Source organism: Arachis hypogaea, chromosome 15, assembly GCF_003086295.3.
Source record: "Arachis hypogaea cultivar Tifrunner chromosome 15, arahy.Tifrunner.gnm2.J5K5, whole genome shotgun sequence".
In the NCBI taxonomy this organism is placed as follows: Eukaryota; Viridiplantae; Streptophyta; class Magnoliopsida; order Fabales; family Fabaceae; genus Arachis; species Arachis hypogaea.
In genome coordinates this window covers 154060914-154088783 of record NC_092050.1, presented here as the reverse complement: position 1 = coordinate 154088783, position 27870 = coordinate 154060914, and the positions used below count along the sequence as shown (strand labels likewise).

The following is a 27870-nucleotide window of genomic DNA, read 5'->3' as shown; positions in this document are numbered from 1 at the left end:
CTTAAAATACAACGTACTTGGATCACATTCATAACTAAAAGATTAACAAAATAGTAAAAATATTTTGCAATTTTTAACATAACGTCTCTAAAATAAATTAACATCATCATTATTATTATTTTCGTTAAGAATTAACATGATTAATAATTCTTACTCAAAAATGATTAGTATGTACATTTGCCCGAAGGATTTATAATCCCTCAAAAATCTTGTTTTGGAATTGTTTTACTTCACCTAAGTGCCTGACCATTCCTCTAAACAAAAGTTAAAATTATTAATAAATTAATATATATATAGATAATAATATTAATTTTGGTGATATTCCTTTTCCCCAATGGCAATACCTAGAAAAGAGGCCTTCTTTTGGCTGAGTGCAGTGCATGCTCCACGCTTGCCTTGCTCCTTCTTAAACGGTAAAACCAGCCAGCCAATCATCCTCAATATTACGTCATAAAAACTTTTCTATTTTAAATATATATATATACACACACACACAAAGTATATACAAAATTACTCTATGAATATTATAATATAAATTATCTATCATGTATTTTACATGTGTTTATATACATTGTTTTAGATATTTTTTCAATAAAATAAGTCACTTTTAAAATTAAAAAATATTACATCAAAATAATATTTTTTTATAATTAGATGATTAATTTTTTATTAAATATCAAATATAGAGAAATACTATAAGTGTAATAAAAGTTATTATTTTTTACTATAAGTTAATCATCAATATTTAAAAATATAAATTAAAAATATACTGTTAAATTACTAAATTAAAAAAATTGAATTAATAATTAAAATTATTACCAAAAATAATAAATTATACTAGTTGACTGGTCCTCGAGTATTTTTCATCAAATATATACTTTTATAAACATTTGAAAAACAATAAAGTGAGTAAACATTTTTTTATTTAATGAATTTAATTTTGATGTAAAACATTTTATATAATTATGTAATTACATACGTTCGTTTAAATGATTATTTATGCGGTAAATATAAAAAGGTAATTATTCACATCATAAATACATTAATATAATGTCGTGTAATTAAATATGCGTGTAAAATTACTTTACACTGACCGTACATTAAAATTAAATTCTTATTTAATATGATAATTTATACACAAAGAACAAATTTGGATAAATAATTAAATAGTCAATCTTACATCATCCTATCAATTAAAATATTGAATTCACTATATTAATTTTTAACGCCAAATTAAATATCTTCCAAATACACATGATTCTTAATCATTTGTCAAAAAAATTTCTCTTACATCACAATGCATAAAAAATAAACAATACAACCAGGGTTTACATATTTTATATGACGATAGTATCCATCTAATGGTGGTTGGGTGATGAAAAATGTGAATTGCAGTCAAAATCAATTCTTTTTCGGATTTTTCAATTTTTCTTGCGGTGCGTCCCTTCACTTCATTGGAGAGTATACCCTTTTGGCCACTGAGCTGCGTGACTGTGTTGGAGTTAGTGCACTGAAAGCAGGTAAAGTCGCTTTCTTTTTTGGCCCCCAAAAATTAACACAGAAAGCATACATTTTTATCTTTCTTTACCAATTAAAGAGGACACAACGGGTGACTGGTTGATAAAGAAGAGAGTCGTTGAGGCTTGGAAGAACAAGAACAACAAAGCTACCAAACTCTCCATACCCTTTGCAAAATCTCTCATGGTTCGTCCCATTTGAGCCTTCACCAATCATCATCTTGTTTTGGGAGAAAGACGATTTGTGTTATGTATTTTTTATTTATTTTGTGTGTGTATTTTACGTGAAAGTTCCATTTTTTATTGTCATGTTATGGTTTGTTTGGTTTGATGAACATGCCCATTTGAGTTTTTTGTGTGGATGATGTTTGATCGTTTGTGAATTATGATTTTTCAATTTAGAATTGATGATTGGGTGTGCTTCTTTCTGTTGGTCTGGTTCATTTTTATAATAAAGATTGAATTTTTGTATGTGTGGGATATATATGATTATGGTTATGGGGGGTGGTTGAAACCTATATATAGGAAATCAATTAGCTGTTTCTTGAGCAATTTTGTTATCTCATTCCTTCTCCTAAATCTGGGGAATGATTTGTGTGGATAAGGATACGTTTGCTCTTTGCTTCTAGATATTTTAGGTAGAGGATTTGTGGTTTAGTCAAATTTTACTGATAGATTTTACACCAATGGTTCATATAACTTACAGCTTTGTGTTTGATTTTCTCTTTTTTTCCACCTTTACTTATTTATGCAAGTCTAAGTTATTGAGGTGTTTTGTATTCATAGGAGGTTTAGTGAGTTTCTTGGTTAAATTAGAGAGACACCTTTTTTTTTTTCATTTCACTGGTAAACAGAATTTAGTTTCATTTTGGGATAACCTAAACTTTTCTTGTTTTTGATTTTGGAGAAACCCAAGTTGAGGTTTCTCCTTTCCTGCACATATCCTTTGTGTGTTTGGAACTTCATTTTTTCTTCTTCTTCTTTTCACAGTTCTCTCTCTATAATCCGGCTTTATTTTTTTGTTTAAGTCGAGCAATATTTGGGAGGAAAAGCACTGTGTTTGTATATACCCTATAGAATTTGAATCCAAGGATCTCTGCAAATTTGGTCAAATAAAGGCTTCTTGATCTTTTGTTGTGTTTAGTGGATGTGCTTGCATGAGGATGAAATTTGAGCAGATAAAGGTTGATCTTTTAGGAGTAGTTGCCATGTACTATGTTAGAATTGAGACAGTACATTCCACAATTACAACACCAAGGTAGATTTCTATATGCCTGTTTGATATGGAATGTTCAATTAAATGTTTTAAGAAAGTTAATTCAGTTATCTGTAGGATTTTTTTTTTTAATTTTTTGTTTGGGAATCTATAACATTTGATTGTGCCATTAGCATTAGTCCATAACAAGTTTTTGAAAATACTGTTTTTTTGTGACTGGTTTCTTCTGCATTTTATTCATTGTGATGCTTAACTTGTTTCTATTGGCATGATATTAATATTATCATTGCATCTTTTCTTGGATTTGGATAGAAAACATTTTGTCTGGCTGATTTCTTGTGGGACAAAAGAAATATGGCTACTATCTGCTTATAAACAATGTGAATATTGTCCATCTTAAATTAGAAGAGAGATTTTTTTCCAAGTATGAAAGTGTTGATTTAGTTTTGGCAATTATCCCATTAGATTAGGCATCCAAGATTTTGCATAATGTTGGCCTTTTGATTCTCAGATTTTGCAGGAATTACTTTCTTACTAGGTTAGTAAATTCTCCATTATGACTTTAATTATTGTTAGCTTCGTCAAAGTTAAATTTCTCTGTATCTCTTTGGTTGGTAAATAAATGATCATCTTTTAGAACTGTTGAAAGGAAAAGAGGCTTACAAAAGAGAAGCAAAGGAGCTTTTACCCTTCACAAATGTTTACATTGTTTTTTCTTGTTCTGATTTAAGCTTGCAAAGTGAAAATGCACTATTTATAACTTTATTGACCTCTCTGGGTCACTCTTAGGATGTAAAAAGAAATTTATTTAGACATTGATTCTCTAGAATAAGGTCTTGTTTGTCTTTGTTATATACAAATACAATTTCTTTCTTATTTCCTTTTAAATTTTCATCCGCATTTTTTTCTTTCTGAAAATGGTTAACACTGCTAATTTGGACAGGCAAGGAAGATGCATTGCAACCTTCAAGAGATAGAAAAGGATAGTCCAAAAGTTTCAGAAGTGAGAAAGGATTCTACATCAACATTACCTCAACAACAAAATAAAACCTCTTCTTTCGAGGTTGGCCTAATTGCAATCCTGTTATTGCGATTTATTTTTTATTTGTGTGGTTAGGTTGTTAATCCTAACTTTTTTGTCTTATCTAATTATTCAGGATTGTGGAGATTCTTCTGTTTCAAGCATTAGCACTGATAGTGGGTAAAATATTTTTGCTACTTTATCATTTCTTGCATTTTCTTTTTGTTCATTTGTTAATGTGGTTCCATAATGAATACCTGTTTTTATCTATTTAAAGTGTTGGCCTATTGTTGGATCATCTATTCCTAGCCTTCTAATACCATTTAAGAAATATACTTAATGAATATGCTTGATTGTTTATTACCGTTATTATATAGCTCCTTCATTTAGTTTTATATTTGTTTCATTCAGAAGAATCTTGAAACCTGAAAATAACTATAATTAAATTTTGCTTATTATTTATCAGGTGTGCTGTCCTTACATTCCTTAATTTCGAGCCGGATGGAAACTGGAGAATTGTTGCCATACCAGTACGCTGCCTCAGTCATATTAACTTAGCTTCCAGTCTACATATGGATGGTCTGCAACTTCTTTTACCTCCTCCGCCTATTGATAGGTTGAAGATTGATCAGTGTAAGGGTCCAAGAAGTCCTCTTCCTCACTATGCTTATTCAGTCAAATCATTCACAAGAAGAAACGATAATGGTTCGAATGTGCGTCGTCGATGTCAAAATAAGATTGCTAAGAAAGCTGCTCAACTGAATGAACTGAATGATGTTTTGGGTAATTCTCATTCCCAAAGTTCATTGGTGTGCAGCTCTGCCTTGTTTCCAGATAGTTCGGCTGCAGTTAATTCATCTGATAAGTTGATGAGTATCACCAAGGAAGACAAGTCTCTGAAGAAAAACTCTAGAAAAAGGTTGAGAAAGAAAATTAGACAGAGCAAGAAGAAATCAAGTGACAGTGGCTCTGCCGAACAAGAAGTTCCTAGTTTGGCTTCTGAAACTTGCAGTAGCAATGACATGGATAAGGAGGCTGCACTTATGACATATACAGCGGAACTAGAAATATCATCTTCTGATGATAGATTAGTAAAAGATGATTGCGAAAGGAGTGAAATGAATGGCAGCACGGGAGTTCCTGAAAGCTACAAGACTTTTATTGATGATATAGTAGACTCTTTGGTGTTGGATTCAGTTTCAGTTGGTTCACACAGTGATGCAAGTACAAAAGATGGTGAAACAGGAATACAATCTAGTAAAGGAGGCTGCGGAGTTGCTTCAAATTCAGGAGATGGGTATTTTCCTGGCCAAAATGTAACGAATGGGGTTCGGGACAACTGTGAACGTAATGAGGGAATTAGGAATGGTGGTCAGAATTTTGCGCCTAATGATAAGAGAGCAAAGCAAAAGAGAACAGTGTCAAAGAGTTCTAGTTTTAACAAATTTGGGAATGTTGGAGTCTCGCATGGTCGACCAGGGAAGGAAAACAGTCATTCCATCTGGCAAAAGGTTCAGAAGAAAGGTTCTGAAGAATGCAGTGGTGATTCGAAGAAAGTGAACACAACTTTGTCACAATCTGATTCCACTGTGAAAAAGGATCCGCCAATTGTCCAAAAACCCAGTTCTAGTAGTGTAAATGTTACGTTGAAGACAGACGATAAAAATCCTGTAAAAAATAAAGTTGATAGGAAAACAAAAGTGAAAATGGACTCCACTTCAAGAAAAGGTCTCGGTAGTTATTCTAGGAAGGGTTCCCATTTTGACCGGTCCACATTAAATGATGATGCAACGGTGTGTTCTCAACAGAATGATATGTCACATGTCTCTTATCAGGAAAATAATCAACAAAGGTTGACTAGTGTTTCCGGATTGAGTTCTGATACTAATTGCGTGACGGATGGGTTCCAGACCAATAGAGTTGAACAGATAACATCTGAACTAGTTCACAGTTCAGAATCAGAGTCTCCCAAAAAGGCCTGCAATGATATTGCAAGCATGAATACGGAAAATATAGACATTCAAGATAGCTCATTAGCAACGCCTTGTGAGGACTCGGACCAATTGAACATGTCTAATGAGCAATCATCCATATCTTGTAATCCTTTAGGTGATGAGGCTGATCAACGAGAAAAAGAAGTTTCCCATGCAGACTACAATGCACAAAGCCACAGTTCTGGAACCAGTGGCCTTTGGAAATGGATACCAATTGGGAAAAAGGATACGGGGTTGACAAAATCCGAGAGTAGTAGTTCTTCACCGGAACATTCTGATGCACCGCATAGCAAAAATATTAACTTAGATAGCAATGTTGAACCACAAGTAGCTTCTACTTCGCAAAATCAGGATTCATCACTAAATGCAAGTCGAACAGGCACAGGTCAGGTTTATAGTAATTTTGGTGGTCTAGTTGAGGGTGAGAATCAGGCATTAGGTAATCAGGTTGCATGTACAGTGATAGAGAACAGTGTCAATCATGATGCAGCTAATCAGATGGTTTACGAATGTGAGAATCAAGAGACATTAGACAATGATTCCTACAGAATAGCCCAAGCTGTGAACGATGCGTGTGGGGCACAACTGGCTTGTGAAGCTTTACACATGGCCACAGGTGATCCAATTGCGGAGATCGAAAGATTACTTCACTTTTGTAGTCCTGTTATATGTCAATCTTCCAATTCACCTGGTTGTTTCACGTGCGCTCAGAACTCTGTGGGTTGTGTCTCGCTCTGTAGACATGATATACCCGACGTATCTTTGGGATGCCTGTGGCAGTGGTATGAGAAACATGGGAGCTACGGTTTGGAGATAAGGGGTCAGGATTATGAAAATCCAAAAAAACTTGGTGGTATTGGTAATTCTATGTTTCGTGCGTATTTTGTCCCTTCTTTGTCAGCAGTTCAGCTGTTTAAGAACCACGAGAATCAACTAGCAAATGGTGATGACGAATTTCCATTTATCACCTCGACATGCTATAGTGATTTAGAGCTTCTGTATGAATATTTTGAATTGGAACAACCTCAACAAAGACGGCCTCTATATGACAAGTAAGAAAGTTCATCCTCTTTATCCTATCATCATTCGTCGCTAATTGATACCTTCCGTCACTGATTATAGTATGTTGAATTTTATCAAAACCTGACTATAGTTTTGGTTTTGGTCATTCAACTATTGTAACGTGTGACATCATACCTTGATATTGTGTTCCTTTCATAAGCTTGTTCAACATCAGGACCCTATAATAATATAATGTTAAGGAAAATCATGGTTTGGTGGTTGTGTTTGGATCTGCATAAACCGTGCTAAAAACCAGCATATCACTTAAAATTTGCCAAAATGTTGAAATATACAGATATGATGAAATGCCGCATAAAGTCGTTTTTCTTTGTGGTATTCTGCTTCTTTTTTCTTATTATGATAACCATAAACTCATATTGTGCTTATATTTTTTTATTTTTGTTTTATTTTTTATGGAGATTATCACATGAATAATTTCAATAGGAAAGACCATCAACTATAATTTATATTTCATAACAGGATACAGGAGTTGGTTGGAGGAGATACACCAATGCTAGCTCAAATTTACGGGGACCCATCCAAACTGGAATCAATCAACCTGCGAGATCTTCATCCTAGATCTTGGTACGTGACCTACATATCATCTGTACATCACTTGTTGAACAGAGTTTTATATATTCTCTAAGATCATATTATCACAAGTATGGATTGTTGTCAATAATTTAAGTGAAGTTTAAAACTTTTATCATTTTGAACCGGCAAATCTGCATACAGGTACTCTGTTGCATGGTATCCTATTTACCGTATACCGGATGGCAACTTCCGAGCAGCTTTCTTGACCTATCATTCACTTGGACATTTGGTTCGTAGAAGTAGAAACCCTGATTCACCAACTGTAGGTTCTTGCATAGTATCTCCAGCCGTCGGCCTCCAAAGCTACAATGCCCAGGTATGAAATAACTTCTTCAACAACTCCTCATACTCGAACCTTTTTCATATGATTAACTTTTCAATTAGTCATTCGATGATTAATAAAAATGTTCAAAATGCATTAATTGTAAACAAATTTTATCATTTACTGGCATTTTCTTGCTGTGGCTGATTTCAAACTAATTTGGAACTTGTATTGGCGAAATAGTCATGGCTTGTTATCACATAAAGCATTATTGAAGAGGCTTGTTTTCTGCATGTAATGTGATATGAGCAGGGTGAATGCTGGTTCCAGCTGAGGCAATCTGCACTGGCAGCAGAGATGCTGGGCTTAAACCCTTCTATCCTTCTCAAAGAACGGCTTCGGACGCTCGAGGAAACGGCTTCTCTCATGGCGAAAGCTGTTGTCAACAAGGACAACAAAATCTGCGCAAATAGACATCCTGATTACGAGTTTTTTCTCTCTAGGCGACGATACTGAGATCTATAAAATTTTCAGAAATTCCTCAATAAGTAATTATGAGTAGGCCGAGGCCAATTTAGTTGAAAAAATAATCTTGGCTATGTCTGGATAGGAGATAAATGACAAATAGGATCCAAGTGTGTGTGATAAATGGAACTGCATGTTGTTTTAGGTCCTCTGTTTGAACTTAAATTTGTTTGTACATACATAGCTTTCTGCAGTACCATTTTATTTTGGTTCTTTTATTATCACTTTGAATTTTAGTTTATTTTCATTCTATGTATTCTGTAGAAATAAATATATAAAGTATATGTTGTAGTGCTGATTTTCAGATTAGCAATTATTCCGGAAATTTTCGTACAGATCTTTTTCTTTCTTTATTAGTTTGAAGTTAGTGCATGCTGCCATTTAATCAAGTAAATTCTTATTTTGTTATCAGACTATCACGCATTTGATTATTCTATTATGTAATTTTGATTATTTTAATAGTTGATTAATTTGTTGAAAAAATAAAAAAGTATATAAAACTATGCATATGACAACTAATTTGATAAGTGATTTGTTGTGTGTATAGAAATTTATGCTGAATATTCCTTTTTGATGTATAAATAATTGATAAGGCCAAAAAGTGAAGAGACTATTTTAACCCCGCAGTATATGAAAGCAAAATGCACGAAACCTCAAGCCCTAGTGTCTTTTCCTACCCTAATTTCAAAATTTGAAGAAGAGAGGGAGAGGAGTGACTAGTGAGAGATGCAGCCAGAGAATCTATTGCATCAGATTCATCTCCGAACACAGAAGTGCACCGTGGGATGTCCCTTACTCGATCGCTGCCTCGGAGGAGGGATCCCTTGCAACTCCATCACCGAGCTCGTCGCCGAAAACGGCACCGGCAAGACCCAATTTTGTCTCCAACTCGTTCTCTATGCTCAGTTGCCGCCTTCCCGCGGCGGCCTCTCAGCCTCCTCCCTATACATCCACACCGAATTCCCTTTCCCTCTCCGTCGCCTTCGACAGCTCTCACGCGCCTTCCGCTCTTCCCACCCGGATCATCCCGTCGCCGACCCCTGCGGCCGTGTATTCGTCCAAGGAGTCTATACCGCCGACGAATTGGTCGACGCGCTGCCAAAGATTGAGCTGTTCTTAATCCATTCGAAGTCGCGGTTTCCATTGAGAGTCATTGTGATCGATTCTATCGCTGCTCTGTTCCGTTCCGATTTTGACAACACCGGGTTGGACCTCCGGCGAAGATCGTCTCTGTTCTTCAAGATTGCCGGCGGGTTGAAGTCGCTAGCGAAGAGGTTCGGGTTGGCGGTGGTGGTGACGAACCAGGTGGTTGATTTGATCGAGGGCGGGAATGGGAATGGTGTTAGGGTTGGGAATTTGGGTGTGCTGTACTCGTCGGGTAGGCGCGTGGCCCCCGCGCTGGGTCTGGCGTGGGCGAACTGCGTGAACTCAAGGCTGTTCTTGTCGCGGCACGATGACGGTGCTGACGTGGATGGAAGTTGCAGCAAGAGTCGGAGGAGGATTAGTGTTGTGTTTGCTCCTCATTTGCCTCATTCCTCTTCTGAGTTTGTTATAACAACGGAAGGTGTTTTCGGCCGCTAAACCATGGCGGACGGCACGGACAACTTTTAAAGTAGCAGCAGCTTTGTATAGTGTTTTAGTTGCTGTGATCTCAATCCAAACGGGTAATGATTAGAAATACTAATTTATCTGTTTAATTATCCTCTTAATATTTATCTGCATACATACATGGTTTTGGACAAGAGAAAATATGGTTAAACAAAGTAAATATTAAATAACGTAAACAACAGTTAAAAAAATTAAATTAATTATTAAAATTAAATTTTTAATTCATTGTTCATAATTTTTATTATGTATTTAACAGAATTATAATTTAATTTATTTTTAATATACATTTATATTTTAATATATATTTTATATTAATAATTAATTTTAGAAATAAATTTAATATACACGAATAAAGAAATATGTGTAGTGCTACTTTTGAAATTAATAATCAGTCTGAATTTTTTTTCCTGTTTTGAAGTTAGTGCATGCTGATTGCTGCCATTTGACAAAATTATATTTCTTAGGATCATGCTTGTCGGATCAGAGAAAACAAGAAAATGATAGATTAGAAAATGTTTTATAACCAAGTACGTTCACATGAGGTTAAAGAATTTTAATATGAAAAAAAGAGATGAGTTTTGTTGGAAATAGAGCTTTTTGCTATATATATATATATATATATATATAGGTGGGTGGATGTTACAGAAACAGTAGATTACAGGTCATGTGCTAATTTAGTATGCATGCTGCGTGATGGACACGTGGCGGAGTCAGAAGCAATTCTGTGGCGAGCATCCATCCAATACGTATTTTGTATATTGGATATGTGTCAGGCATGCAGACAACACGCATCCTGCGTATTGGACACATGGTAAATTCTGGTTGGATGGCTTTGCAATACAAAAACTATGAGGTGAGTTTTATCTATAAAAATCGAAACTCGTTACTATTTTACTACATTGTGAGAGAGGTGTTTTTCTCTACCGTTGGTTTACCACAACGGTGAGATTATACGTAATACATATGAAGGCATGAGCTTTGCTTGTGAGAGTACATTTTCGTTTGTGGTTCTGCACACTATAATGTTCGTGGAGCTACAGTATGGGATCTGTTAGAGCATAGAGAGTGATATTTTAAAGAGGTTGATCAACATTCTCTATCGGAGTCCGGTTGTCGTATTTGGCAGCCTGATATAGTTTGAGGTTATGCCGATTGTTGACGAAACAAGCATTCAGCGAATGTTCATATTCACAATCAAACTCAGGTGCAACAATGAAAGATTGAGTTGTATGTTGAGTTTGAACATATAACTGCGGATGAAGTTCAACATGACTCAGATGTGCAAGATGACAGAATTGAAGCGTACGAAGGAATGAACAATGATAGCGACAAGTAATTCGAAGCTACGTATGAATCCAGTGACGAGGACGAGGATGACGATGGAGGAGGTGAGGCAGTCGCGGAAACCTTAGTGGTTCCACCCGTAGTTAGTCAACCCCTGGACGTTCTACCTTTTATGCGTAGCTTGGATCTTGACGCCATGCATGCACCGGAGTTTTCCGAATATGCGAACATAGGTACGTGAGCTGTCAGTAGTATGTTTCCTTAATTTTGTTTTGACGGATCGGTAAGTAACAATTATTCTTTTTATAGGTGTTGCTGACCCTAAGGACAGAGAGTTCAGGATCGGAATGGAATACGGTTTTAGAAAATCAGTCATTGCGACAATTCAGAGTTACACTATCACCAGAAGAGTCGATTATGCTGTTTACGAATCCGAGCCACAGATGTTCTATGCAAAATGCGAGACTTATGGACGTGGGTGCGATTAGCTTATCCGAGCCAGCTTGATACAAAAAAAAGCTTGCTGGAAGATTTGGAGATACAAAGGGAGGCACACGTGTTCCATGGAAACGATCTCACAGAATCACTCCAAGTTGGACTCGGACACAATTGTTGAGGCTATGAAGCCATTGGTTGAATCCGACCTATCCATAAAGGTGAAATCTATAATTGCAGAAGTCCATGCAAGATTCAACTACACTATTAGTTACTGAAAGGCTTGGTTGGCAAAGTAAAAGTCGATAGCGAAAGTTTTCAGTGGATGGGAAGAATCTTACGGAACTTTGCTGTTGTGGTTTTTCGCAATGATTCAGAAGATGTCTGGTTCACAAGTGCAAATAGAAACACGATTCCTGCAATGGGAGTGAAGAAGTGGCGGGTGTTAGAATACTTCATCGGGTCTTCTGGAGTTTCAATTCATGCATTAAAACCTTCAAATATTGCAAGCCGCTGGTTCAAGTTAACGGCACCCACCTATATGAAAAATATAAAGGTTATCTTTTGATTGCAGTTGCGCAAGACGGAAATTAAAATATTATGCCGATTGCTTTTGCCATTGTAGAGGGTGAGATCACTAATGCGTGACACTTTTTTCTTAGTAATTTAGAAAGGCATGTTGTAAGAAGAGACGACTATAATCTTCAATCGTCATGAGTCAATCCGGGTAGCAGTAAATCTTAGCGGAGGTGATTGGAAACCTCAGAAAACATTGTGGATGTTTTGAATTTGGCACATTGGTAGCAACTTCTTAAGGGAATTCAAGGTCTTGTATTTTCAAAAGCTTGTGGTCAACATTGGGTATTCAAGGATGGTGGAGGAGTGCAACGTCAACTATAAGAGGTTGCAAGAATGAGGCGAGGCATATGTCTGTTGGTGTGACAACATCAAACTACCTCAGTGGGTATTAGCATTTGACAAGGGACATCGATTGGGTCACATGACGACAAGCTTTGTCGAGTGCATTAATTCAGTGTTGAAGGGTTCCCGAAATATGCCTGTCTTGGTGCTCGTCCGAACAACATATTATCGGTTGAACGATCTATTTACGCGGAAGAGTACTGATTACCCGGGACTGACGATGGTCATGAATCCTGCCTTGAGACGAACGTTAAAAGGTCGTCCTAAGTTGACTCGCTATCTGAAATGAAATGGATTCACAGGAAATGCGTGGTCTCCGAATATACCGTCTTTGTGGGAGACAAAGTTGGTGGCAGTGGTGGTTCATAAGGTTTATTTTCAGTTGTAGAGGTCAATTGTTCATTGTGGTTAGATTTTGAATTTTTAAGTTAATGTATTTGAATTCTTAACAAACTATTGTATTTTCAGTTTTAGGGTTTATAGATTCAATAAACTAAGTTGGCTTCGACCGAATGTTAGTTACAATTAATACAAAGATTAAATAATACTGAATTTGAATAAGTAGAAGATGATTGCAACTAATACAGATATTTAATAATACTCAGTTCAACTCAACTGAAGACGCATATAACTAATACAAAGATTAAATAGACGAAGTTCGACTAAACTGAAGATGAGTGCAACTAATTCAAACAGTATATAGACTAAGTTTGACTAATCAGCTCACGACTTTTTCTTAAAAAACTCCATCGCCTTGTTTGCTATCTTGTTAACACTTGACAAAGTAAACCTGTTCAGTGGACGAACATCTGTCCATAGGTTGTACTGACGACCAACTATCTATCCCTCTACCGGACTTCACCTACCTGCTTTTGCCGGAGCAAAGGGACTAGGGATATACTCGTCAACAACCTCCTACTGTGTCGGCGCATTCAAATCAAGACCGTTCGGAGCCTCTGTTGGCACATTCAGACGACTTGTATCGATCTCAATATGTGGATCAATGTAACCACTCGCTCAACTATCAGGTGTGGGGGTATGATGGCTTCGACAAGTCGAGTCATTCACCGATGCTCGGTGTGACACATGCTCTTATTGTGATGGCTCTACAGGGAGGATATTCTCAAAAAAGCACCAGTAGCAAGGAAATGACGAATTAACACATCATCCACATACGTATCAACCTGTGGTGCAATAGGGTGAAGTCTGCAAACTCGTATCCCGGATGGCTATGCTCGTTGGGGGAAAGCTGTGATGGTTGTGCTGTGACAGCTGAGGTAGTTGCGGACGATCATAAGGAAATGGCTGGAACACTGCATATGGTTGCTGGGGTGGCTGTTGAGGTGGATGTTAGGGCGACTGATGAGGAATGAACATCGACAACATCAGGTACGTCCAGAATAATCCAAGGTACTAACTACGGTACTCGGCAGACAGGCTAAAGTCAATGATTGGTAGCAGATTCCTATCTCGCAACCGACTGTTGCGGCGGTTCCCCATTGCTGAATCCATTAGTTGAGTATGGTGCTCCAATCATGGTACTGTACTCCCCGAATAGTGTAACAATGCTGGTCAAGAGGGATGGCCTGTGCCGACAGAGGGAGAATTGTGCATACCCGTACTGGCAAATCACTCGGTCCACATGATGCCATACGACACAATCGAATAAAAGCAACAACCCTACTGTGTCACACACATCAAGGTGGCGATGTAGTTCGGCCGGAATGATGATATCGAGGTTTGGTCGCCAGACAAATTGCAAAATGTTGCAAGGGCTAAGTTAGACTTTTAATACCGTAAATTATTCTTATAAATTAATATCGATGTTGACCTTTTTTATGTAGTCTATGTCGTGCCTAATAAATGTCGCGCTCCTCCACATCGACGCCCTAATTCGTGGATGATGACTCCACTTGCAATACACAACGTTATAACAAAGTTTAAATTACATCTTGCCAGTAAAACAAAAATAAAATGAGTTAAACTCCAATAAATTATGTACTGTTACGGTATTACCTGCGTGCATCTGGTATATCACCAGGTACAAGTTGCTGTCTTGGAATGAGCGCAAGAAAGGGCATTCGCTCCCATCCCAAACAAACAACAAATCCAGAGAATCATTCATCTCCTTTTAATCGTACCGCGATGCACGGCACAGTGCCTTGTAAAGATGTGCCAGAGTTGTTAACCCCCAACTGTAAGTGCCGATCTGCTCAAAATTTTGGAGCAGTGGTAGGTACTTCGCGTGGGCATACACCGTCAACTTATCCGCGAAAGGGGTGGTTCCTAGTAGATAGAAGATGTGATACCTAACGTAACACTGAACAGACTCTCTGAAAATAAAATCTATGAACCACCACTGCCACCAACCCTGTCTCCTGCAAAGACGGCATACTCGGGGACCACACATTTCCTGTGAATTCATTTCATTTAAGATAGCGAGTCAACTTGGGACGACCTTTTGATGTTCGTCTCAAGGCAGGATTCGTGACCATTTGCGTTGGTAAGTCTTAGTACTCTTTCGCTTAAATAGCTCGTTCAACTAATAATATGTTGCTCGGACGAGTTCCAAGACAAGCAGATTTCGGACACCGTTCAACAATGAATTAATATACTCGACAAGGTTTGTCGTCATGTGAGCCATCAATGTCCCTCGTCAAATGTCAAAAGCCAATCGCACCCACGTCCATAAGTCTTGCATTTTGCATAAAACGTCTATGGCTTAGATTCATAAACAACGTAATCGACTCCTCAGGAGATAGTGTAACTCCGAATTGTCGCAATGACTGATTTTCTAAAACCCTATTTCATTCTAATCCTGAACTCTCCGTCGTCAGGGTCAGCAACACTTATAAAAAGAATAAATTGTCGCTCATCGATCCGTCAAAACAAAATTAAGGAAACATACTACCTACTGCTCACGTACTTATGTTCGCATATTTGGGAGACCCCGGTGCATGCATGGCGTTAAAATCCAAGCTACGCATAAAAGGTCGAATGTCCATCGGTTGACTAACTATGGGTGGAACCCCTAAAGTTTCCGCGATTGCCTCACCTCCCCCATCGTCATCCTCGTCCTCGTCACCGGCTTCATACGTAGCTTTGAACTCCTCGTCGCTATCATTGTTCATTTCTTCGTACGCTTCAGTTCTGTCATCTTGCACATTTGTGTCATGTTGAACCTCATCCGCAGTTATATGTTCAAACTCAACATACAACTCAATCCTTGGATATTGCACCTGAGTTTGCTGGTGAGTATGAAACATTCGCTGAATACTTGTTTCATCAACGATCGGCATAACCTCAAACTGTATCGTGCCGCCAAATACAACAATCGGACTCCGGTAGAGAATGTTGCTCACCCACTTTAAAATATTACTCTCTATGCTCTGACAAAGCCCGTATTGTAGTTCCGCAAACGTTATAGTGCACGGAACCACAAACGAAAATGTACTCTCACAAGCAAAGCTCACGTCCTCATATGTATTACGTATAACTTCACCGTTGTGGTAAACCACTATATTTACAATGCCCTCCATTACACCAACAGTAGAGGAAAACACCTCTCTTTCAATGCAATAAAATAGTAACGAGCTTCGGTTTTTATAGGCAAAGGACTCGAAATAATTGTTGATTATTAGATGAAAAACAAATCATAGAAAGCATGATTAGAGGAGAATCAAGTGAATCAACCCTATACACTTGAGCGACTAGAGCGGATATACATCCGGTGAGGGTTTGATTGCTCAAATTTTATGTTTCCATCGGTTATCATCTCTTTTCTTGCAAGTTTGTAAATCCTTTTTAATAACTCAATTCATCTCGCATGTTTCGTGTTGCCTGCATGCCTGACACGTGTCCAACATAAGGTCTGTATTGGTTAGATGCTCGCCGCGTAGACAACACACAGAGTACACGTTACTTCTGATTTCGCCATGTGTCCATCATGCATCATGCGTGCTTAGTCAGCACGTGACCTGTGTGTTGCACCTGCTGTATCTGTAACATCCACCCACCTTTATATACACAAAAAAAAATTTATTTTCAACAAACTCACCTTTTTTTTCATATTAAAGTTCTTTAGCCTCCATATGATAGCAAATTATGATTTTGTTGGAATTTATCGCTTTGATTTTATCATGACGAGTTATTTTTGAATATTCTTTAAGTGCCAAAAACACAAAAAGCTGTAGTGCAAACAACATATCAACTAACTCAAATCCCATGTACTTTATTTATTTATTTTTCCATTTTAATACCCGTTTATACTTTTTGAAATTGAAAAATTTTCTAAATAAAATTATAAAAAATAAATTAAAGACACAAAATTATCACGATTTTTTAATTTCAAATTCTTAATGTTCTGAATTTGTCATTCAAAATATATTTCTCTCATAATTTGTCAAGGTAATATTTTTCTTTAAAATCATTAAAAATATATTTGAACCGTATTGGTGAAGCAGTTAACATTCGAAATGGGAGGAATTTTCAATTTCATTAACGTACGCAAAAATATAACGTAAATATTTTTGTGATGATATTTTATATAAAGATAATATTATAGACTATTAAATAATTTGATATATTTAATTAAATACATTTGTCTCTAGCTATATAAAAATTTACAGTATTATTTCTATATAAAAATTTTTATGTGAAAATATCATTACGGGATAGTATTTTCTAAAATATAATCCATTTTCTTGTCGTTATCTTGCAGTGGTGGCCTGTATTAAGAATCTTTTAGATAGGTCATCAATGACCATGAAGAATGATTTAAAAATAAGGGAGAACTAGTCCTAAGAACCATTAAGAGGTATTGATTGACCAAAAATGATTGATTATATTACAATGATAAAAATGAGTAATTAACTATTAAATTAAAAGAAAAGGACCACAAAATATTTACAACTAGACAATAATATTTACTTTAGTTACAATATATGTATTACTACATTATTTACTATAATTAACACTGTTATCTACTGTTTAAATCAGAGGCGGAGCCTCATGGGGGATCCCCCCCTTCCTCATTTTTTTTAGTAAATTATGTATAAATTTTAATTTAGTCTCTTTAAATCTGTTATTTGTCTTTTTTTTTTTTATTGTGAATTTGATTTTTTTGTTCTTCCTTAAAATTTAACTTAAGGCTCCTGGTTGAAATAGCCATTCAAACTCTTAAATTTGATTGGTTAATAATATAAAATAATTTAACACTTTAAAAGATATTAATTACACTAAAAAAATACACTTAAAGATGGATTCTCTCCGGGGTTGCAAAAAGATTTTCACGTATACTATATATCTTTTATATTATTTTTATATTCTACATATAACTAAAAATATCATCAGTTATATCTTAAGATTTTAAAATACTGATTAGTATTTCTTTTTATGATATTTATTATAAGAGAATATAATAAAGTTTAAGAAAATGATTTGGAAGAAAAGGCAAAGTTGATGATTGTTATATTTTGCTGAATATAGTCGTTCATATTAATGTCTGCCAACCTCCAAATTATGACACAGAATTTGATCACCCTTTCACACAATAATAATCCAAACCTTATCAAATGTTGTAATCTGTCTCTATCCCACTTAGCTTGCATGCATTAAATTCCATAAGGAGATTCCATTGTTGATGTTCTTCCAATAATTTTGTCTTTTTTTTAAGAAAAAACTTGTTCGGAAGATAGAACCACATATTTATGGATAGAAAAAATATAGATAGATAATGATATTGTTGAATAATGTGAACAATAAGATTAAAAAAATAAATTAATTTTAAATTTAATTAGTGACATAGTGTGTTTTAATTGAATTGGGTCAATTTTAAAATCTGTTATTCATATTGTTTAATAAAATTATTGGTTATCTAACCTAACCCGAATAAATATTATATATGGATAATTGGACAAGTGATTGCGTAAAAAAGTTTATGATGGATTAATAGGTTTTTTAAGGGGAAAACATTAAATAAATCTCTAAAGTTATGTGATATATATATTTAAAAGTGAAGTACATTTAGATATATATAAAAATATGTGGTGCTGCTTTTTAGTATAATATTTTAGTTATTTTTATATAGTGGATGTATTATAATAAAAACAAATATTATATTTTTTGAGATATCATATCATTCCATCATCATGTGCTATATATAGGAGATTATTTAAAAATTAAAATTCATATGGCATGTCAACGAAGAATTTAATCAATCCAAGGTACATTCCATATATATGAGTAGAATATTTATTTAAGAATATTCCCATTTGAATTATATTTAGTAAATTAAAGAGGTTGAATGTGACATGTATGTATATCTTAATTGAGCGGATGCTTCTCGATCTTCTTTGAATAAATTTCTGTTCTATAATATAGTTCATAAGCTTTCATTTAGAGAACAAACCTTAGGATGATAAATAATAATATTAAATTTACGTTTATCAATATGATGTGATTAAAAAAATTACACTATATTTATCATTTTTTCCCCTACAAGATTACCTAGTTCCATACAATTGATCTAATAATTAAGTCTTTGATATTTTATACTACTATTTATCTTGTTAATGTTCTCTCTTGTCATGTTGTGAATAATCTTTTTCGGCATGAATACCATCTTTTGAACTAAAACCAAAAAGTGAGTTGAATATTTTTGTTTATGAAAAAAGAGAAACGAAAAAGTAGGTCAACAATGTAACCGCCATAAACAGAAGCAATTCACATTATTATCGCATAAAGTGGAGAGATTGATTTACCTTTTCCTTTTTTAACACGAGGGATAGAATCCCATATGCTCTTGTTTATTATGTTGAACAAATAAAAGATGAATATTCTCACTAATAAAAGAAATTATTCCTGCCAATCAAATGCATGCAAAGATCACGATAAAAATAACAATTAAAAAAAAACAGCTGTATATCACATGAAACTTGCAAAGTTTGATTACCTTTCGAACCAACTCCATTAAAATTCAAAATATTTTTTTTTTTTCATTTCACAAAAATATATAAGACGAATGTTTGCCTGATCTAACAAGGACACAAACATTTTTTGCTGGGACAATCCATTGTCATAATAATATATATAAAAATAACGTGAAAACTCAGATGCAGTCAACTTCACGTGAAGTTGATAGTTGAAAATCGTTAAATAATTTAAATAATTTAACTAAATTTTTATCTAACAACTTTCGGTTATCAACTGTTTCCACCGAAAAATAATCCATTTTGTAATAAGTTTCAAAAAAGGAGACAAATAATTTAATTGGTTTCTAGATTCTCCCATATTTCTACCATGCCAATGTATATAGACTCATACAATCACGTTATTATCAAAACAAAAAAGCAGAAGATATCCAATTTAATTTGTGGGGACAAATATCATTATTAATAGGGTTGAAAAAGACCAATAAAGATAAAGCCAAATGAAATCTCGCATTTATCTACGGCTAATAATGGAGATGATGCCAACTGCAATAAATTATAATTAATTAATTCATTAATTATATCATAACGCCTTCCACAAGCAGTCGTCACTTTAATTTTTATAGTAAATAATTCGGTTTAAGAATATGACTAAATCATATATATTTAAAGTTTAATAAGTTGTACGATTCATTGCGATTGAACGGTAATGATATTTTATACCCAAAATTTTATATCATTTTAAAAAACCTTTCTTATTTCTAAACAAATTTAATTTTCATACAAGCACTAATAGTATAAATTATAAAAGAAGTTTTATATCTATATTTAATTATGTATTATTATTTTATCAATAAAAATTATTTTTTAAAATTATTTTTTATATTGATTCAAATTACCGCAACACATATTCCGGAATGACTTGTTTTTTTGTCGTTATACATATTTTATTTATATTAAGATATGTATGTATTTATTTTGTTTGCGGTCACAATGAGATAAGTATCACTGTAAAAAAAAAGTAAATAATTTTAAAAATGTATATCAGTACTAATATGGAATTTAATTTATTTAGTTTTAAAAAAAGTCTCTCTATTTGTTATATATATTTATTAAAAAGATTTGACCGGTGATACTATTTCACAAATAAAATCTGAAAATTTATGTTATTACCAAAATCTATTTTGTAGTTTATATTTTTCCTTTCCATCATTTTATCCTTTTTAGGAGTAGTGATAAATTCAGAGATCAGAAGAGAATGTTAAAAAATGAGTACACAAATCTGAAATGTGTTGTTATAATCCAAATCAAGAGTCCCCACACTAACAACAACAGTGTTCTAGTCAATCCCACTCTCTCTCACTACATTGACTTGTTAGCTTAGCTGTGACCTCTAAGGCACAACTTGTTTAAGATCACATTCACATTATCACATGCCATCTCTTTCTTCCCTTATTGATGTTGATGTCCACAAACTATTTGTGAAAATTACTAAATGAGACCCACCACACTTTTTTCTTCATACTTCCTCATATATGGTACCTTTAGATATTAGTATTACATCCAATACACCTACCTTATCCAAAGTATAAAGTACTGTTAATTATTACACAAGAAGATTCATTCAACTCATCATCCTTGGAGATTCCAAATCTCACATCAATATCCTTGGAAAAATGGCACAAAGTAGAAGTGAGGAAAGGGTGGTGAACAATAACAATAATGGGTTTGAATCCATTGATGATGGTGATGAACACAACAGTCAAAATGGGAAGAAGAAGCTGATGAAGGAAGAAGAGGTTTCAGTGGAGAGGGTGTTCCAGCACCAGCTTGTTCCATCATGGAGGAAGCAGTTAACTGTGAGAGCCTTTGCAGTGAGCCTTGTACTCAGCATACTCTTCAGCTTCATTGTGATGAAGCTGAATCTCACCACTGGTATTATACCTTCACTCAACGTCTCTGCAGGGCTTCTGGGGTTCTTCTTTATCAAGATTTGGACAAAGTTCTTGCAAGGTTCTGGAATGTTGAAGCAACCCTTTACAAGGCAGGAGAACACTGTCATCCAAACATGTGTTGTTGCATCCTCTGGCATAGCCTTTAGTGGTATACCTTCTTTCATTCTATGCCTTTGTTAACTTGGTTTTGGTTCTAAATTGTGGTCTGCAATTGCAATTACTGTCACAATTTTGTGCAATTTTTTTTCTTTACAGCGCAATTGCAGCCGCAATTTAAAATCATGTTGGAGAGTGATTCTGATTCATGCTACCCTTTTTCTGATTTCATGGCTAGAATCTTGATAGTTGAATGTGAATTAATCTGTATACTATGCTTCTTTGGTTTGAAATTGACAAGAAGTTCTTAATACTTACACCCTTGGGCCTTGGCCCAGCAATATCTGTTGTTTGTGACAACAGTTATATCCAAATACATCATTAACTTCTCAATATATCCAAATACATCATTAGCTACCATGTGTTGGAGGGAGGGAGTACTTCTGATATGACAGTTGATTGATGAAGATGTATTTGGATTTTGGCATAGTAAAACCAGGTTAAAGATCAAAGGACTAGAGTAGTTAATTATGTATGCTATCAACTTTTAACCACATAAACCACATAATTACCAAGTCAATGTTGTTGTTTGTATTCTGGCAAATATTGTTACCTATAACTCTTTCTCTCTTCTTCCTTGCCCCCTCTCCCAAACAAAATTTTTTGGAGTCAGTTAACTCGATTTGACTGGCTTGGAGAAATTTTAGGGTGGATGATATCACAATCTTTTGTTGTCAAAGTTATTATCTGTCACTGTCATACAGCTGCCTACTAATTCTACAACATGTGAAAGAAAAAAATGGAATATCAACAGGATAGAAGCTGCAAAAGCGGAAATTTTTGTCCATGCCCTGAAATATGAGGTTTCTTGCTGTCGTATTTCAACTTACCAAGAAACTTTTAATAAATAAAAACGTTGGACTATATTAAGAAGACATGATAATTTAATTTTGCTAAAAATATGAAGGGTACAGTTGGCATAGAAGCCAAATCATGCTAAATGTGAATGCATTGTTTAGGGTTCAACAACAGTTCATAGTTTTATACACTGAAAAGTAAACTAAAAGTGTGACAGTTTGAAATAACTGCTGATGAAATATGAATTTAAGATTGAGTAAAAGCTGATGTCTTCTATCAATTTAAGTAAACATAGTTTACCTAGAACGAGACATGATATGCATGTGTGGGGATAAACTAATCTTTCTTTCAGCCAGGACCAGCTTTCTGTGTGACTAATTTTCATGCACTAATAGTTTAAAATAATTTTATGTTATCATTCAATAAAAATTACGAAAATTACCATGAAAGCATGATAAGAATTAGGAAGCTTCATATGGATGGACCTTGCTAGGAACTTTTTCTTTTGTAGATTAAATTTTATGCATGGACATACTACATAGAATTATTCTTTTCTTGATCTCATAATAGGCGGATTTTGTGGTTGAATTTGTGTTGACAGGAGGATTTGGGAGTTACCTCTTTGGAATGAGTAAAAGGGTTGCTGATCAATCTTCAGACACCAGTGATTATAAGAACCCAAGTTTAGGGTGGATAATTGCTTTTCTATTTGTTGTTAGCTTTCTTGGCCTCTTCTCCGTTGTACCTCTAAGAAAGGTATGGCAAACTCTCAAAATATTGACTGCAATATCCATTACTTTTGCATTTTATTATAAGATCAAATCACCATTTTTTGGTACAAGTTCCATTTTATTCCTAATAAATTTGAAAAGAAATATGCCAATGTCAAAAATCAGCAGAGTTTTACCTTTTATCTCATCAGCAATTTTTTTTCAGTATCTTATCTTCCATAGACTTGAGTAAGCTGCTTCAATTGTTGGTTGCAGATTATGGTTATTGATTTCAAACTGACATATCCAAGTGGTACTGCAACTGCTCATCTTATCAACAGCTTCCACACACCTCAGGGAGCCAAATTAGCCAAGTAGTCATCTTAGCAAACTCTTTTTTACTAGAATTAACTACATGAAAGTTAGGCATCCAAACTTAGTTTTTCTTTTCTACTCTTACAGGAAGCAAGTGAAAGTGTTGGGAAAATTCTTCAGTTTGAGTTTCCTATGGGGTTTCTTTCAATGGTTCTACACAGCTACTGATGATTGTGGATTTCAAGCCTTCCCGACATTGGGGCTCAAAGCATTCGAGAACAAGTATGTTGTCAGTCATTTACATCTTTATTAATGTCAAGATGAAAATGTGCTTAAATATAATACTATTTCCAGTTAACTCAATTCCCATAAGACTTTGGACACATAAATCCAACCTTTACTTATTTTCAGGTTCTTCTTTGATTTCTCTGCAATCTATGTTGGAGTGGGAATGATTTGCCCCTACATCATAAATATATCGGTGCTGCTTGGAGGAATTCTTTCATGGGGTGTAATGTGGCCACTCATAAAGAACAAAGAGGGTGATTGGTATCCTAAGGGCCTTGGTGAAAGTAGCCTTCACGGCATTCAAGGTTATAGGGTAAGTCCTGTGAGCTATTCCACATTACTTTGAAGCAACATTCCAGTAACAAAAGTACAATAGGGACTTAAGAGGAGGAGACAATTTTCTGGATAATGGATTGGAAGTGGCAGAAATCAGGAATCATGAATATCTATGTATTTTTATAATTTCTGCATGATGATACAGAACTCCTTTATACTTCCAATTCTAACTTTCCAGATTGCAGACGCTAAAGTTCTATTTTTATTTTACACTTCTATTAGTCTACCTATTAATTGAATTTATTTTAAACCTTGTGGTCAGGTGTTTATAGCCATAGCCATGATCCTGGGAGATGGATTATATAACTTTGTCAAGGTGCTAAGCCATACATTTTTGGGATTGTATACTCAAATTCGTGATAAACAAAAGGAGAATGTTCTCCCTGTTGCTGGTCAAGACTCTCCCTCAACTCCTCAGCTATCTTATGATGATGAGCGGCGTACCCAAGTCTTTCTTAAAGATCAGATTCCCACATGGTTCGCCATTGGGGGCTATGTTGCTATTGCTGCCATCTCTACAGCCACTTTGCCACACATATTTCACCAACTAAAGTGGTACTACATAATTGTTATCTACCTCGTTGCTCCCACCTTAGCATTCTGCAATGCTTATGGCTGTGGGCTAACAGATTGGTCACTTGCATCCACCTACGGAAAGCTTGCAATCTTCACAATTGGAGCATGGGCTGGTTCATCACATGGTGGAGTTATAGCTGGCCTTGCAGCTTGTGGAGTGATGATGAACATTGTTGTTAGGATTTGGTTGAATTAGTCCCACATTGCTTAGGATAGCAAATGGAGTGGGTGGCCTAGGCTATAAATATGAGGCTAAGTTCTCCATTTGTTTTTGCACCAGTCAGAAACACTTTAAGCTTGTATCTGATTTTTCTTTTCCTCTGTACTCTTTGATTAGAGAGTGTTGTGAGGTGTAGTTAGATATTTGCTTTGAAAGAGTGTGGGTGTACTGGGGTGCCGGTGAGAGAAAGAAGTCTATGTGTTGTAACAATTTTCACATAGTGATATTCTCTGGTTGTCATTTGACAACGGCCGTGGTTTTTTCTCCGGTAATTGGAGTTTCCACGTTAAATTCTTGTGTTGTGATTGTGTCTATTTTATTTCTCTGTCAAAGGTGTTTTCTCAAGGGGGAATTGTGTCTTATTCCCAACAAGTGGTATCAGAGCCTGGTTCGGTGGGATTTATTCTTAGTATGCTCTGTGGTTGCAGCCTAGTCTAATCTCTTTGGTTGCTGTTGTTGTTGCTGGAAGGCAGTGTGACTCTGTGAGAGTGCAGTTTGGAAAAGGTTCTGGCTAAGGAAAGACTTGGTATTTAAGTGTGTCCATTGTGACCCACCTCTCTTTCCTGGGGACCCTTCCTAGTGCACGGTCTACAGTTGAGTTATAATATTCCAGTATACGGTTGCAACAATGTCAGGATATTCAAGTGCTGTGAAGCTTGAAATAGAGAAATTTGATGGAAGAATCAATTTTGGCTTGTGGCAAGTACAAGTCAAGGATGTGTTGATACAATCAGGTTTGCACAAGGCGTTGAAGGAGAAGATCTCTGGTTGCTCTCTCTATGAGAGAAGATGATGTTCTCTAGAAGACAAGAAGTATCCTCATGGTATTACCGCACTGCCATGGATAAGGATAAGTTGTGGCAATCGGGTCCACAATTGCACACGGGCATTGGTTGGCGTTGAGATGCAAGGTGTGTGGCGGAGTTAGGTCGATGGCTGAAGAACTTCCAGGAAAAGCCAATTTGGAAGTTGCACCATGAATTTTCAGCAAGGTTTCGATCTGTACCAAGGCGAAATTCTTGGAGTGGTCTAATTCCAAGTGAGTATACTTTCATGGTGGAGTATGATAGTTCTCTGAACTATGATTGTCGGTATAGACAATGGCAGCAAAGAATTGTCGGTGTTGACAATGGAAGCTGAAGATGTGTGACTATTTCAATCAAGGTGGAGATTGTTAGGATTTGGTTGAATTAGTCCCACATTGCTTAGGATAGCAAATGGAGTGGGTGGCCTAGGCTATAAATATGAGGCTAAGTTCTCCATTTGTTTTTGCACCAGTCAGAAACACTTTAAGCTTGTATCTGATTTTTCTTTTCCTCTGTACTCTTTGATTAGAGAGTGTTGTGAGGTGTAGTTAGATATTTGCTTTGAAAGAGTGTGGGTGTACTGGGGTGCCGGTGAGAGAAAGAAGTCTATGTGTTGTAACAATTTTCACATAGTGATATTCTCTGGTTGTCATTTGACAACGGCCGTGGTTTTTTCTCCGGTAATTGGAGTTTCCACGTTAAATTCTTGTGTTGTGATTGTGTCTATTTTATTTCTCTGTCAAAGGTGTTTTCTCAAGGGGGAATTGTGTCTTATTCCCAACAAGATTGTTTCCACAGCTTCTGACTTGATGCAGGATTTTAAGACTGGCTACCTTACCCTCGCTTCACCTCGCTCCATGTTTGTGAGCCAAATTATTGGTACAACAATGGGTTGTATTATATCCCCTAGTGTCTTTTGGATTTTCTACAAGGCATTTCCTGATCTTGGGACACATAAAAGCGAATACCCTGCCCCGTACGCAATAGTGTACCGTAACATGGCGATATTGGGGGTGCAAGGCTTTAAGACACTACCACAAAATTGCCTGTTGCTTTGTTATATCTTCTTTGGTTCTGCCATACTGATAAACTTGATTAAAGATTGCTTGGGTAAGAGAGGGAGGTTCATACCACTTCCAATGGCTATGGCAATACCATTCTATCTAGGATCCTACTTTGCCATTGATATGTGTGTTGGAAGCCTGGTATTGTTTGTGTGGGAAAAGGTAAACAAGGCCAAGGCAGATGCTTTTGGACCGGCTGTAGCTTCTGGTTTGATATGCGGCGATGGAATATGGACTCTACCTGCTTCAATTCTTGCTCTTGCTGGAGTTAAACCGCCTATTTGTATGAAATTCTTGTCTAGGGCCACTAATGCTAAGGTAGATACTTTCTTAACGGTTTCAGGTTAAAATTGATATGGGTTTAGTATCTTATGAAAGTCTTAATGCATGTTATTGCCTTGTAAATTTGTGAAGCAAAGCTGCAAAACTTGTTGATGTATGATGTTATATCAAGATATATTAGCTAGTATATGTTTCCATGTGTGTCATTTGAGGCTTCAAAAATCATTTTCATCTGGAATTTGTAAGGGGCACAGGGGTGACTACGGTGGCAGCAGCCACCCCCCCTCCCCCTCCCTCGCGCCGGGAAGGAGGGGGGGGGGGGGTGGGGATTGTTAAACTGGAAAATACATATAATTTGTGTTTAAATTTGAAAGGTTGGGACTTGGGAGGGCCATTGCCCCCCTTTGCTTGTGTGAGCCTCCTCCTTGATGCAGTTTTATAAAACTTCAAGACAAAGTTACATTATTACCAACAAGTAGTTCTCAGTAAAAGTGACCATAACATGCTCCATTTTGTGTCCCTTTTGGTTGTAAATTCCAAATCCAGTCCAATCCGTGGAATATTATTCTCTGCCAATTCACACCACATAAATTATTGACAACCTTTGGAGTATGTATGTCAGTTAGATTTTATTTCAATCACTAGTCTATGTTTTTGTGCTCAAGCCTGAACTCAGTTCTGCTATATTTATTAATTGTATTTTCTCAAAATTATAAAAGCACAACTAAAAGAATAAATATATAATGGGAAATAGAGTATTTTTATTTTTTAACTAACTTGGACTAAAGTGTCAACCAATAAAAACAGATTCTGCATGATTACTAGCAGACCTGTGACTTTTGAGACACCAACTAGTGATTACGTTCACATGCTCTTTATCTCTCTACTAGTACAGTGATGAAGTCAATGTCCATTTATACATGGTCAATTGCTCAATGAATTCATCATGCATATTCCAAACTCATAGTTACCACATTCACTCATCAAATTCCTATC

At 35.6% G+C, this 27870-nt stretch overlaps 3 protein-coding genes across 9 annotated transcripts; all 3 read left to right on the top strand.

Annotated features, from left to right (window-relative positions):
• The first annotated feature begins 1296 nt into the window (after window positions 1-1296).
• On the top strand, window positions 1297-8516 carry LOC112751513 (uncharacterized). Of its 7 annotated transcripts, XM_072217982.1 has the most exons (10): window positions 1371-1520; window positions 1598-1704; window positions 2662-2775; window positions 3245-3271; window positions 3677-3796; window positions 3891-3934; window positions 4221-6800; window positions 7291-7395; window positions 7546-7720; window positions 7979-8516. In XM_072217982.1, the coding sequence occupies exons 5-10, from the start codon at window positions 3686-3688 to the stop codon at window positions 8180-8182; spliced, it is 3219 nt and encodes a 1072-aa protein (XP_072074083.1). In that variant the 5' UTR covers window positions 1371-1520; window positions 1598-1704; window positions 2662-2775; window positions 3245-3271; window positions 3677-3685; the 3' UTR covers window positions 8183-8516. The 7 variants fall into 7 exon arrangements, with proteins under 7 accessions (XP_025656456.1, XP_025656453.1, XP_072074082.1 ...); XM_072217981.1 differs by lacking the exon at window positions 3245-3271 and having other exon boundaries at window positions 1353-1520; XM_072217983.1 differs by lacking the exon at window positions 2662-2775 and having other exon boundaries at window positions 1408-1520.
• Window positions 8517-8533: 17 nt separating this feature from the next.
• On the top strand, window positions 8534-17518 carry LOC112751511 (DNA repair protein XRCC3 homolog). Its single transcript, XM_025800667.3, has 2 exons — window positions 8534-9855; window positions 17160-17518. The coding sequence occupies exon 1, from the start codon at window positions 8918-8920 to the stop codon at window positions 9770-9772; it is 855 nt and encodes a 284-aa protein (XP_025656452.1). The 5' UTR covers window positions 8534-8917; the 3' UTR covers window positions 9773-9855; window positions 17160-17518.
• Window positions 17519-20831: 3313 nt separating this feature from the next.
• Window positions 20832-27080, top strand: LOC112751510 (probable metal-nicotianamine transporter YSL7). Its single transcript, XM_072217980.1, has 7 exons — window positions 20832-21471; window positions 22879-23033; window positions 23264-23361; window positions 23450-23584; window positions 23714-23903; window positions 24189-24674; window positions 26314-27080. Exons 1-7 carry the CDS (start codon window positions 21045-21047, stop codon window positions 26938-26940), a joined length of 2118 nt encoding a protein of 705 aa, XP_072074081.1. The 5' UTR covers window positions 20832-21044; the 3' UTR covers window positions 26941-27080.
• The last annotated feature ends 790 nt before the right edge of the window (window positions 27081-27870 follow it).

Coding starts and splice junctions, on each gene's coding strand:
- LOC112751513 (XM_025800668.3), top strand. CDS start 1,376: ATGAAAAATGTGAATTGCAGTCAAAATCAATTCTTTTTCGGATTTTTC. Junction 1,705..3,676: donor CCTTTGCAAAATCTCTCATG/GTTCGTCCCATT, acceptor TAATTTGGACAG/GCAAGGAAGATGCATTGCAA. Junction 3,797..3,890: donor ATAAAACCTCTTCTTTCGAG/GTTGGCCTAATT, acceptor CTAATTATTCAG/GATTGTGGAGATTCTTCTGT.
- LOC112751511 (XM_025800667.3), top strand. CDS start 8,918: ATGCAGCCAGAGAATCTATTGCATCAGATTCATCTCCGAACACAGAAG.
- LOC112751510 (XM_072217980.1), top strand. CDS start 21,045: ATGGCACAAAGTAGAAGTGAGGAAAGGGTGGTGAACAATAACAATAAT. Junction 21,472..22,878: donor CTCTGGCATAGCCTTTAGTG/GTATACCTTCTT, acceptor TTGTGTTGACAG/GAGGATTTGGGAGTTACCTC. Junction 23,585..23,713: donor CTCAAAGCATTCGAGAACAA/GTATGTTGTCAG, acceptor ACTTATTTTCAG/GTTCTTCTTTGATTTCTCTG.